We start from the raw sequence: 13,518 nt of genomic DNA, 5'->3' as shown, positions 1-13,518 counted from the left end.
AAATGTTCCTTTCAACAACAAATCATTTTATTATTTTGATATACTTTATACTTTATTAAAGTATTTAAATCAAGATTGCAGATTGCTAAAATCTGACATATCATAACATTTACAATCAGACCAGATGCGTTTGAGAAAAATTAATTTTGTTCCTTTAGAGATCATAAGTTCTTTTACAAAAAAAAAAATGAAAACAACAACAACAAAGGCATATTATCAGCAAACTGACTAATTATAAATTTACTCTATTTTATTTAAATTCCTTGACTATCAGGTGAAATTTCCAAGGAAAATAGCCCCCAATAACCCCCTCTAGAACACTGAGGTGAATAAGTACTCGTTTTTACTTGAAGGACATAACCTAACATTAGTAATAACCGTACAACTGTCTGTAAATTGTGCTACAATTGTATAGCATGAGCTTCTTTTTTTTACTTTATCTGTCCGACTAAAGAAAAAAGTTACACACACAACATTATTAGATTTTTTTTCTATTGCTACCTCCATTCCAAATATTGTAAAGGTGTGTGGTTTATGTTCTTAAATAGCCCTGTTTTTTTGTTTTTGGAGCGACATTTGAGTCTACACTCCATACCAGCTGGTGGCGGCAAAACACAATTTCGTAGTTTTCCAACCACCTGCAAAAATAACAAAAAAGAAGAAGGACACAACCGCTTCCTGCGACTGTCCGTGGATTGTGCTGTGGGGACCGTGACGGAGGTGTGTGAAACGCTGTACATACTGAAGCTTGGTATGTTTAGACAATGGTTACACTGAGCACCGTTGTGTGGTGGAGTTAGTGAATACCGTGTGAGGTAGTTGTGAAAGAGTTCAGCCAATGATAGGCGATGGTTTATTTGTGGAAGCCGGTGTGCTCAGCGCGTGCTCCCGACTCAGGCGCGAGACACCGGAATGTAGTGAAGTGACAGCGGTGTTCACCAGGAAGGAGAGAAGCGTGAAAAAGATCAATAATACATCATATAAAGTACAGAGTTAGCTGCGGGCCGTGGACAGAAACGATATCTAAATACTATATCCTCCGCAGCTGGTTTTAATATTGGCCTGGACTCGAGGTATTTAGTCAAAATCCTCATATGTCTTGGTTATAGTCTATATAACCGTTTTGTTCTCACCTAGCAGTTTTAGATTTTTAGCATAAATAAGATAAATAAGACTTGAATATTAGTAAGACAAAAAAGCTTTCACATTGCTCTAAGTTTACAGGTCCAAGAGTCATAAGTGTGTTGCTCTCTTTCCAGCAGCATGGCTACTGTCGAGAACGTTGCATCAATAGGACAGCATCTGGTGGACCCGAGACAGGACCTGACCAAGCGGTTCAGAGCTTTATTTACCCTGAGGAACCTGGGAGGTAAAACACCAGGACCACAGAGTTTTTTATTTTCAAAAACTGGATAAATGACAAAAGCACTCAGCTAAGTAACAGTACTCAAGATTTGCAGTAGTATTTAGGACTCCAACATTGGTTTGTAGGGGTGGGACTCACCCCACACATTCAGTTTCTTCTTTTTTCTTTTTTTTCAAATGTAGTTGTGGTTGTTTCTGTCCTTTCACTATATTTTAGTAGCCCCTATGTTTTCCAACAAAACTCACATGAAAAAAGTAATCTTTAAATCCCTAAACTTTGCAATAACGTCTTGTTCTCAGACTTGCAGCCTCCAGTCTTTTCCTCGTCGTCTGGTTGGCTCAATCACAGAAAGCAGCACTGTACTGTTTGAAAGACAAGACATTCAGTTTTTTCTTTTTCTCTGAGAGATCTTTTTTTAATGTAAACTGAAATCACAGCACAGCTGTTGCATATTGTTGCAATATATTTGCTGTGACTGAATGCCTGTAGTGATTTTTGGGTGAACTAATTCAGGGTGTCATCTGTGTGTGTCAGGTGCTGAAGCTATAGAATGGATCAGCAAAGCCTTCGCTGATGAATCAGCCCTGCTGAAGCATGAGTTGGCTTACTGCCTGGGACAGATGCAGGACAAACGGGCCATTCCTACTTTGACTGCTGTTCTCAAAGATAAACAGCAGGAGCCAATGGTTAGGCATGAAGCAGGTAAGCATGCTTGATGAGGTTGAGGAGTCTGTGTACTACCAACACAAGTATTTTGACAGAGTATGTTTTATGTAAGCTCTGTGCTCTGCACAGATGGTGCGTGTCCAAGTGTTCATTTGTTGCTGCACTAAGTACAGAAGTTCCCAATTAATCTGCTTTTTGTATTTACAACACACGCGCAATACAGACGCACGTGCACTGTGTAAAATACCTAGAGTAGCAGAAAAGTAGAAAATGAGCTACTCTCTTGTGTCATCAATTTTTTTTCCTAACAGTAATTTAGGTAAGGTGGTATAATTAAACAATTACCGTATTTCCCGGACTACAAAGCGCACCTGAATATTAGCCGCACAAGCTAAAATCAGGGGAAAATCCTGTTTTGTACATACATTAGCCGCACCTGACCAAAAGCCGCAGGTGTTTCAATATTGACTTATCATATGTAAGAGAATATGCACAAAGCGAATTGTCAGGAAAGAGATGGCTGTTTGGAGACACACCCCTTTTATTAATATTTTGAAAATCAAGTTATGGGTACATATTTGCACATGTGCTGTGCTTCATAAATGAGTAACAAATGTATTACATAACAGTAACCTACAGCACACCAGAAAAATAGATTCAGACTACCTTTTAGGCTCAGGTGCAGTGACACGGCTTTAACAAGAAGAAAAGTCAGTCATTCACCACCATCTTCCTGCGCACTAAAACCACCAAAGTCCTCTTCTCCAGTGTCGGAAACGAACAGGCTCAGGATGGCTTCGTCATCCACTCTCCGCTTCTCTCCTTCGTTGTCACTTTCAAAACCAAAGATAATCCTCATTGTCATTGTCAGTGTCAGAGTCGAACACCCTCTGAAGGGCCGTGGCGGTGTCCTCCTCTTCATCATGCAGCAGTCCAGCCCTTCGAAATCCGTTGGTGATCGTGGATGTTTGCACACTTTTCCACGCTGTCAGATTCCACCGGTGGAGTTGAGCACAACTTGCTTTTCGCAAGTTTATCGCCGCTCGTCATCCACGACTCCCGCTGAACGCGTAGCGCTACTTTGAAGTTTGTTTTTCGCGCTACTTGTACGGCACTATGTTGCCTGGCGGATGGACATGTGACCAACATACCACTCTTGAACCCCGATCCTTCCGCCTGGCAACGTAGTGCCGTACAACAGCGGAACAAACAAAACAAATCGTCTTACGATATCACAAAAATCATGGACAATCTATAGAAAAGCCGCACCTGACTAAAAGCCGCAGGGTTCAAAGCTTGTGCAAAAAGTAGCGGCTTATAGCCCGACAATTACGGTAAATAATATAATTTAGTTGCTCCTTCACAAATCGTATCTTTGCTAAGTACTTTGTGACAAAAAGCAGTATAATCGTATAATCAGCTGCTTGTCAATTGAGTCTGAAGCTTTGCCATTTTGGGCTGGTTACAACGTTGTTGTTTTTTTTGTGCTGCAGCCTTGTGGAGATGGAGTAATGACATGTAGACCAGTTTCATGTACTGCAGGTTCTGGTTTGAGAGATGCAATCCTCTCCCTAGCTTGCTCTGGTCTCTAGAGCACCACAAGGACCATTTATGCAGACAGTGGAGCTGGAATTCCATCCACTGCAGTACACAATCATGGCATCTGAATGATATCAAGGACTGCCAAAACAATAAATACTAAAATGAGTAGCCAAATATACTGCCCCCACATTAAAATGCTTTAGTGGTCTTTGTAAGGAGCACTAGGTGCCTTGCGAAAAGGCCACACTTTGACAGAATTGTCCCTAAAGAAGGTCATGTTGAACTGAAAGAAACTGAGAATGTGCATTTGGCATGAGGGACTGTTAGTGAGCTAATATTTAACCACTCTCTTTCTGCTAAACATAAGTTTGTGTAGAAAAGTATAAGTTTACATACATGTGTATGCAAACTCACAATACTTTCCTGGCGTAAGCATGATGGATGCTTTTCAGAAAATATTTTGAGACTTGCAGGATGCAAAAACAAATGAAAGCTGGAAACAGCGGTGCAGTTTTGAAGTCTGACTGCTATCTCTGTGTACTTGTAGGGGAAGCTCTGGGGGCAATTGGTGATTCTGTGGTTTTGAACCTACTGAAAGAGTACAGTCAGGATCCTGTCATTGAGGTAAGAGCATATCACAAAACTTGCCTGCAACTTTCAACTTGATTTCCATTTTACCTGCTACAGAACAGACCTACAATTTAGGCTTGGACTAATTTAACAGGATATTAATTAATTTTGAAAGTAACTGAAAAACTTGATTGACTGTTGTATTTGAATTGACTGGTTGTTGTCATGCCTTTATTGTCACATCACCTCCTAACGGCCATCTTTCAGGCTGCTCTTGATGTTTCCTGCTGCCTTTTAAAGTTTTTTCCTAAAACCTTTTACTAAGTGTATTAAATCTTTGGTGGTACAGAAACTATGCCCTCTACTTTGACATCTTCAACTCTATAGTGTCACCACTGCATTCCAATCCATCCCTGAAGTGTGGTTTTCCTTGCTAGCCTTTTTAAAATATTATCATTATTATTATTATTTATTTTTTTAGCCTGTTTATTAACTGCTTGCTGCTCTGACATTGTCTGCTGGTATACTCAGTGTTACAAGATGATATCCAAGACTCCGTCTTGTAAGTTGGGGATCAGCGCTTGTCTTGTTGGGTACTGCTGCTGCCACTGCCACCTCTATTTCTGCTGCTGTTACTGCTCCTACTGCTGCATCTGATTGATGACATGCTACTGTGCCCCCTAACTGCTCACCATCTGCCACCACCTTGAGCGTCCTTTTAATTCTGGTGCTTGTTGTTGATCGCTCTATGGTCTGACACATGGCGGTGCCCACATGAAGGACATTAAGACCACAAAGTCTCTGCAATAGTTGTCTGTCTTGGCACTAATGACTTAATATATTGTCAGAGAACCTCAAGCAAGGCTTTATACACCTCGTGGGCAGCCACTGGAAAGCAATCTGTCACCTCTGACTTGCTGTCATACCCCCTTTTATTTAGTAATGTAAAGTTCAGCTGTTTAGAGTTCAATGGCACATCTGGTTTAAGAGCTAATGCATTAATAAAGACATTCCCTTTGTGTACTACAACCTGTCATTCCTCAACTGCTTTGAACTTTTTCAAGCGAAATTGCCTTCACCGAAACCACTGGGATTCACACAATCTGTCCACAGGCATTGAACTAACCCTTCACTCTTGTGGTCTTTACAGCATAAATCCTGTTCACTCCCACTCTATTACAGAGACAGCTGTTTTCGTACCATTGCTACTAGGCAACATTTACAACAATACCAGTGTGATACCCATGTCTGTTTACCCATTTTCAAGGTCAACCACCCCCACTTTACCATTTCCTCAGATTGTAAGACACAGATGGGAACAATCCCATCGATCATCTTTGCACATGCAAGCTTACTAAAATTATTGCTCTCTGCTTCAATTATTGCCAGTTTTTCCAGTAGAACTTTATCTAATTAATCATATATACTTAACAATATTGTCACCTGTATCAATCATTTCCTGTATTGGTGAAACTTTCCTTAAAATGTGGGACTGTGGAACTTTGTCCACCCAATACTTAAATTCCCAGAGGTGCTCAAGCCGTGTTGGAGTTATAGCAGTAGTTTACAAGGGTAACTAAAACTGTGTTCCATTTACTCCTGGTTTATTTCACTCCTTCAAATTGCTAACATTCAACATTCAGTGTGAATTTTCTGGTCTACTGGTTTTTACTCTTGGTGTATCTATAAACTCCCTGCAGCTGTCTTATCAATTCAATTCAAAACCCCAGCAATCATATCACCTCCTATGAGAAAGCGCTTTGGCAACAGTGGGAAGGAAAAACTTTCTTGTGGTGGCCGCAGCACAATGTGCCAGGTTTTGTCACAACGAAAGTCAGTGTGAGACATGGTGAGCATAATGGCCACATTAAGGCACAACCCCCACTAGGGTTTAAATACCTGGGACTCTCCACCATTTGATTTGGTGAGTTCTAAGTGAGTGGTAACAAAATCTTGCTAATTTTCAGAGGGTATACATACCATGTTACGGTCATAAAAACTGAATGTGAGCAGAGCAGCAGTTTGAAATTGACTGGTTAAAATACAGTCATAATGGTCCTCATATACTCATCATCTCATGTTGTTTCTTTGTTTGTCAGAAACATTAAATATGTAAGTCAGAGGAACTTTAAGAGACGCTAAGCAGAGACAAAGTAAATATGACTTCAACTTTTGGAAGAATTCAAGTCTGATATGTCATTTAGCATGCTTCATACAACTGTGCTTTATTTAGCACAGTCACACACTTGACAGTTAACTCACACCTATGATCTCATAGGCCTGGACTGAACCACTGACTTTCCCAGTATATAATCTCATTTGCCTCAGTATTTCAGTGTTTTAACTTCATAATTGGACATATTTTTATTTATAAACAAATGCCATTTATTATTTTTTGAGGTTTACATTTGGTGATAATTTCAGTTACTCTTGATACTTGAAACCACAACTAAAATTGCAGCTTGCACTCTCAATTATTAACACTCGGTTGATACAGAAAATGACATAAAAGTTGACAATCTATACAGGTTGCAGAGACATGTCAACTGGCTGTTCGACGGCTAGAATGGCTTCAGAGTGGAGGAGAGAAAACGTTGCAGGACGGACACGCAGATAAAAACCCCTACTGCTCTGTAGACCCAGCCCCTCCAGCAGCAAGGAAGAGCGTGCCAGAGCTGCGCTCCGCACTGCTGGATGAAAGCCTGCCACTCTTTGACCGCTACCGTGCCATGTTTGCCCTGCGTAACCTTGGCACTGAGGAGGCTGTGTTGGCACTAGGAGACGGTAAGGTCCAACTTTATGGTAAACAATTATGTGAACATTTATTTCACTCAGCAGTCATCGTTAATCTGATAATACTACATGCAAACTATGGTTCTAGAACACTCAAGGAACTTGAAGATGTCGTTACTGAGCACCTAATAAAATATATGCATATATGAAAGTCAGTAACTGTAAATCCTTGTGAAGAATAAAAATAAGTATGTAGAACTACGCAGATGGAAATTAATATGTGCATCCGATTCTGTTTGCCTCCAGGCCTGCAATGCTCCAGTGCTCTGTTCCGTCATGAGATTGGCTATGTTCTGGGGCAGATGCAGCATCCAGCAGCAGTCCCAGCCCTCCGTGCAGCTTTGGAGCGTTCCAACGAGAACCCCATGGTCCGGCACGAGGCAGCGGAGGCTCTAGGCTCAATTGGCAAAGACGAGTGTCTGGCCGTGCTGCAGCGTTACCGTGAAGACCAAGAGCGTGTTGTCAAGGAGAGCTGTGAGGTTGCACTTGACATGCTGGAGTATGAAAACAGTGGACAGTTCCAGTATGCAGATGGATTGGTCAGGTTACAGGGTTAATTTTTAATTATTTAGGTCAGTACTGAGGTCACCTTGTGTTTAAAGGTAATTAAACACAATTTGTTGCTAACAGTAATATTTTCTTTACTTCAATATAGCTAAGTTGAAAACCAAATATATTTAAAAAAACAAAGGGTGGAACATGGATAATATAGGGTCATCCACCCTAATAGCCTGTGCCTTTGACCAGCTGCTGCTCTTGCCCCATCATTCAGCTGCTCCTTCAAATCATCCCCAAGTACAAATATGGAGGAGAAGCTGCCCAGCCAACAGCAACATTGGGAGACGTGCACAGAAGCAATGGAGTGAGTAAAGAAGGACTGCTATAACAACCAGCCAGCCTCTGTTGTATGGCACCAGAAACAGACTGGTGATCAGGAGATGAATGAGTGTGGTTTGTTGGGTCCTAAATTTTAAAGCCAAAGTAATCAACTCTATCCAGCTTGCATATTGAGTTTTTTTTATGTCCAACTAAAAATCAGCCCACTCAAAAAGATCATCTGGAAAAGAGCAGAGTTTGTTTATTGAATGGAGTCATATAAACGATAAAACAGACTGTCACAACCAACAGAACAGCAGGACAACACAAAGCAGTGCAACCCCAGGCTATAGAGCCTTCCACATATTCACGTGCAAAAGACAAAACAACACAGAAGAGAAGGCAAAACAAGAAAATGGGGCAGAAAAGCGTGGCAAAGAGAGAGCGAACCCTCCGGACCCTCTATTTTATTGAGTAAGGACCCTCTGCTCAATCTGAATTCATCCTGCATTGTGCTTCTACAGTTTGATGCAAACTTCTCATTTTAAACTGTCTGCTACAAGCATTCGTGGTGTGACGTAGACCTTGATTTGTCGTGCTTCTCTTGGTACTTTGCTCCTAAATTACCATGGAGCACAGCTTGCAGTTTAAATGTAAATTTTTTTGTTATTTACAGTCAACTGTATAAAATTAAAATTATCTTACATACTAATGTCTCTCCTGAGTTTCACGAAGACCTTCTTCCCTCAAGTCCTACAACTCAAATTCTCATAACTGCTTGTGGTTTTGCACATCAGATAATTAAAGCTTTATTTGTAAGCATCAGTAAGTAAGCAATAAAGTACAGACTTCATGCCAAATAAAGAATCCTTATTATCACGCCTGTCAGCGTAGTCCAGAGTAGGTCTATTAAGACATGGATGAGTGAGTTTGGTGTGTAAGAACTTCACCTGCACAGAGTCCCGATTTCAACCCAATCGAACATCCCTGGGATGAATAAGAGCAGAGACTGCAAGGCAGGCATTTCTCACAAAGCCCTTTGGTGCTGCAGGTGAACACTATCCAGGTACAAAAGGACAAATGTGAGTTGTTGGCAACTTGTACCACTGTTGCTGAATTTTGGAAAGTGATTTATGTCTAGGTGTAGATTTGTGTTGATGTTTAATTAATGGAAATTCCCTGCATCCTTAAAACTACAGAATCCAATTTGTCCAAATTGTCGAGATTTAAAGTGGATTATATAGACTAGGTGTATTAGAATAGACCACATACTTGCAGTAAAACAGCCATTTAGGCTTTAAAAAATAAAAATACAACTCAAAATATTTTATACATAAAATAGATAATATAATGTATCTATAAAATGTTTATATAATGTTTTATATTCAGTCGGGCACATTTGTTTTTGATTGTTAGTTAAATATTTTAAAATGTACGTATTGATCTTTCAGTGGTTTTTAAAAAAATTCTTTTTAATAATTCTTATTAATTAAACAATAATAACAAGAAGTATGATGTCTTGTATTCATTATGACGGTATAGTTTTAATTTTCCAAACACATCCTGGTATCGGATAGCAAAGGCAAGCAGTGGTGTCGCACATCACTAACCGCCAGGGTGCATCCGCGAGCCTAGCAACCAGAGCCCTCTGTTAGCGAGCGCCACCGTTACAGTAACTATAGCAACCCTTGGAGTCTGTATACGGCGGTACATTGAGAAAGCGGTAAGACGAAATTTTGGAAGTCTTTTCCACGCTTGTATAAACCGTTACTCTGTCCATACCTCAGACGTAGTTGACGAACGATGGACGGAAAAGAGGAGAGAGTGCAGTCAGCTGCCGCGTTCAAGTCTTATATGTTGAAAAACAGCACAAAGAGCAACCTGAACCTGTAAGTTACCTTTTTATAGTACTAGTTAGTATCTGATGCTCTCATGACCTACTTGTCTGTTTGTTAATTTATTTCAATCATGTAAACAATGTGCACAAGTTCATTTAGAAAAGAAAAAAAAGCTATACAAAATAAAGCCAATACATTTCAACATTGCTTCACCGGTTCTGATTCAGTTACATATCGAAAGCAGTGGGAAGAAGTGCACACTTATTTAATCCCACCCATTCGCAATACGTTATCGGTCAATATTTAATCAGCTTCCTTGCTGATGTAATCTAAGTTATAATAATGAACACATTTATAATATAATATGATATTTACACCAAATCGTATCATTATGTTTTGTGATTCCATAGCTTTGCCTCCACACTACAAGACCAGTACCTCCATTTTTGAAAAGTTAGCTGTACAATGCAATAAGCATGAATAAACTTTCCTAAACAGAGACATTCACTGAATTTCAACATTCTCCCTTTCTTTATAACTCCTTTGCTTAATTCGATGTCATTTGATCTGTGATCCAAATGTAACTAATAACATATATGCAAAAATGTTTGAAACATGTTAAAGCTGTATTGGCACCAGGGCATTATCGGGCTATGGATAAGATTTTGTAATGATATCCATAGCTGTATAACCCCTAGATCTAGTTCATTCTGATTTCACTGAGTTTCGTTTCCTTCCGTGTCCTGTTTGACTTGGTCTCTGTGGATCCTCCCCAGCAATCCCCTATGTGTAGCATGTTATGTCTGGTTGCGAATGTCAAGTTTTTGTCTCTGTCTTGTCTCCATGTCTCTCTCCCTCTTTCCCTGTCATTCTCTCTCTTGCTCTCTCTCTGTCTTCACTTTCTTTGTGTTTGTCTTCCTAGTCTTGTCTCTGTGTCGCCTCCCTGCATTCCCTTTATTTAGTCAGTCTTGTCTCTGTTTGTTTCCCTTGTCTTCCTGTGTCTGGCCTCTGTCTGTTTGCAGTTTTATTTTGATAGTCTCTAGTGTTATGTGTATCATGTTCAGTGTCGCTTTCCTTGTCTCTACAGCAAAGAACATTACTAATAAATACTGGTTATAAAGAACCTTAAGCACACTTTTATCATTTGATTTGTAATGCCATTATACAATAACGTTCTGCATTCTTCAGTTTCTCCTCCCCTTTCATAAAGGATGGTCCAGTATGCTATGCAGAGGATGCAAGCATTAAAGCACTGAAGCTTAGTATTTGAAGAATACTATTATGTCCTCCATGCAGATACTTCCATATCACGTCTGTTAGTTAGGAACCTTCCTAAGCAAAATTGGCTATTTGAACGCATATTGGGTTTCTGTATGTGTGTGTGTTAGTTCATGTATTATTTCTTTATTTCCTGTCTCGTTAATTCCGAGTTGTTTGCAGCTATCTTTCCTGATGTTTACCACCTCCCTAATTACTTACTGTGTGTATATATTGTCTCAGTTTTCCGTCATCTGATGATCTCTGATGATCCCTCGGGATAAAACCCCCATAGATGGTGGTCTGATTAGTAGATGTACGCTCACGGCATCCTGAGCCACAACCACTGGAACTGGTGTCTGTGACTTATTTAGTGACACAAGAGCTTCTTTTTCACTCTAATTAAATTCTGGCTAAATTTTTGCATGTTAACTAGTATTGTGCTGCCCATGTGAGTTGCCAGGGGAAATGCACCTTTAGAGGTGAGAACTTCAAAACTGTTGCAAGACCAAATTTTGCAGCATTTAAAGATGCAGTAAAAAGAAAAGGCAGTTTAGATGAAATAATACAGCAATACAACAGAATAGTCTCATGAAAAACCTTTGACAAAATGTCTTGTGGAACCATATGGCATCTGTGTATTAATATGTGTGCTAATATGTACAACTAAGATTTATAGGTTGATATGTACCAAACTGTGTAACTGATGTTCTAGTTATGACCACCTCACTCGCTTGCTGACGAAGTTGATGGATGAGCAGCCACAAAATCCAGTGGATGTGATAGAGGATATAAGCAGTGATGTAAAACGGGGTTTGTTAGAAGAGATGCAGAGCACTCTGCAAGATCTTCCAGAGACTACAGCTGATGTGGAGCTGGCTAAGCAACAGCGCCTGCTCTTTACTCGGCCAAAAGATGTGGATCACGAGGAGGAACTGGTATTGACCACACACACCTACACTGTTTGTTCTACAACTTTTATATACAGCAATCTGTCCCTTTGTTAAATGCTAAGGTGATGGATATGAGGTTAGGTTGTGGATCCGTTCAATTCAGTTTTATTTATAGTGTCAAATCACAACAACAGTTGCCTCAAGGCATTTTATATTGTAAGGTAGATCCTACACCAATTCAGAGAAAAAAGAGAAAACCCCAACAATCATATGACCTCCTATGAGTAAGTGCCTTGGCGACAGTGAGAAGAAAAATCTCAGTTTTAACAGGAAGAAACCTTGAGCAGAAACAGGCTCAGGAAGGGATGGCCATCTGTCATGACTGGTTTTGGATGAGGTGAGGAAGACGGAATCAAAGACATGCGGTGGAACAGAGCCAGAGATTATTAATAACTAATAATTCACTGCGATTGAACTTCACCAGGGAAGTGTGTTTGCCTTGCTCCGTTTCAGGTTTTTTCCTCACCATCAGAAGTTCTTGGTACAGGTTGGACTGTAGAAATAACTGTCAATAACTGTCACTTTTCATCAGCTTTAAGATGTGGTGCTATCCTATGCTTCTTCATAGCTGTGATGTCCCGGGTCATTCAGGTTTTGACTGGTGCATTTGTAGCTGTGGGAGTCCAGGTTGATAGAGCTGGGCACTCCATCTGCCCAGATGTCCTGCGGCCTCTGTGCAACTTCCTGTTGAGGCCTCTTCTTTAACCCCTGTACAACCAGCCAGCGCCTGAGCTTTTCTGGGCTAAACTCAGATTCTAGAAACTTGTCCTGCTGGATCTTTTAAGGCCTCCTCTAGGGAGAAGCCCCACTTCACCCTTTCTTACTGAGCTCCTTACTAGCCTCCAAATCCCAGAAAGTAGAGTCATCACTGGTCTAGGGGTTGGATGGTTCTGGTGATGTCAAATGGGTGATACTCCAAGTACTAGTCAGTGTATGACAGAAGACAGAGGAAAGAAGAGAACGAGGCATTAGTTTGTCATATTTTTAGAGACAACAGTGACATGCTGACCATTAGAGATTGTTAATGAAAATATTAATATTGAGCTACATCGTTTTCTGCAGTAAATCCTCAGGTTGTATGAAGGTGAGAAAAAAATACATAGCCTCTTCTCTCTATAGCGGCAATATCCTTCCAACCCTGCAATGCATAAAGTTCATTATATGTAGTTATAACTTTTTAATTGACATTTTGCAATACATGAGAATTTGCTTCATTAGGTGATTGATTTTATACACCTCTGTCAATGGGATTGAAGAATGTGGATTTTAACTTATATGCTGTTTTTGTGTACAGATTTCCAGCTCTTATGGTGAAAATGAGGATTTATTGCCATTACACCTAAAAATTAATCAGTAAAGTGTCATCCTTCATTGGGGGAAAGGAGTTGCTACAAGTTGTGTTAAACTAAAGTGCTAATCCTAGTGCTAATCAAGGTGGTTAAAACTGTAGAGTGAACATCATCAGACTCCTTCCTAGTGTTTTTATGCAGGATATTGACTTTGTGGACAGTAATAGGTCATAATAATAGTTTTTTTGTATGTGTATGGGCTTTGTGGAGCACGGAGTTTCTGCCTGTAGTATTTTACTTAACACATTTGTAAGATATTTTGTACTCCAGCTGAATTTAATCCAATGACTCTTATATTATATCTTTAATAACTCTTTTAATTTCTTGGGAACTTTATGTTTGTATTACTTGTTCAGTATATAAAACTG

General features: G+C 39.9%; 2 protein-coding genes across 7 annotated transcripts in view; both read left to right on the top strand.

Moving 5' to 3' along the window:
• Positions 1–662: 662 nt before the first annotated feature.
• Positions 663–8,461, top strand: dohh (deoxyhypusine hydroxylase/monooxygenase). 6 transcript variants are annotated; one of them, XM_085437057.1, is made up of 6 exons: positions 663–720; positions 1,263–1,369; positions 1,901–2,068; positions 4,122–4,198; positions 6,673–6,928; positions 7,184–8,461. In XM_085437057.1, the coding sequence occupies exons 2-6, from the start codon at positions 1,264–1,266 to the stop codon at positions 7,492–7,494; spliced, it is 918 nt and encodes a 305-aa protein (XP_085293183.1). In that variant the 5' UTR covers positions 663–720; position 1,263; the 3' UTR covers positions 7,495–8,461. The 6 variants fall into 6 exon arrangements, with proteins under 6 accessions (XP_085293183.1, XP_085293184.1, XP_085293182.1 ...); XM_085437058.1 differs by having other exon boundaries at positions 1,260–1,369; XM_085437056.1 differs by having other exon boundaries at positions 667–751.
• Positions 8,462–9,412: 951 nt separating this feature from the next.
• The window catches only part of rsph4a (radial spoke head component 4A), a 6,774-nt gene continuing 2,668 nt past the window's right edge, over positions 9,413–13,518 (top strand). The window contains exons 1-2 of the mRNA XM_085437373.1: positions 9,413–9,642; positions 11,564–11,786. Of these exons, the coding sequence (XP_085293499.1) occupies positions 9,557–9,642; positions 11,564–11,786 (309 nt within the window). The 5' untranslated portion in view covers positions 9,413–9,556. The remainder of the gene's footprint in view (positions 9,643–11,563; positions 11,787–13,518) is intronic.

Source organism: Copadichromis virginalis, linkage group LG17, assembly GCF_057382275.1.
Source record: "Copadichromis virginalis isolate Kocher_CV1m ecotype Utaka linkage group LG17, C_Virginalis_male_GT1.1, whole genome shotgun sequence".
Classification (NCBI taxonomy): domain Eukaryota; kingdom Metazoa; phylum Chordata; class Actinopteri; order Cichliformes; family Cichlidae; genus Copadichromis; species Copadichromis virginalis.
The sequence above is the reverse complement of the archived record's forward strand: the minus strand, read 5'-3'. Positions and strand labels throughout refer to the sequence as shown.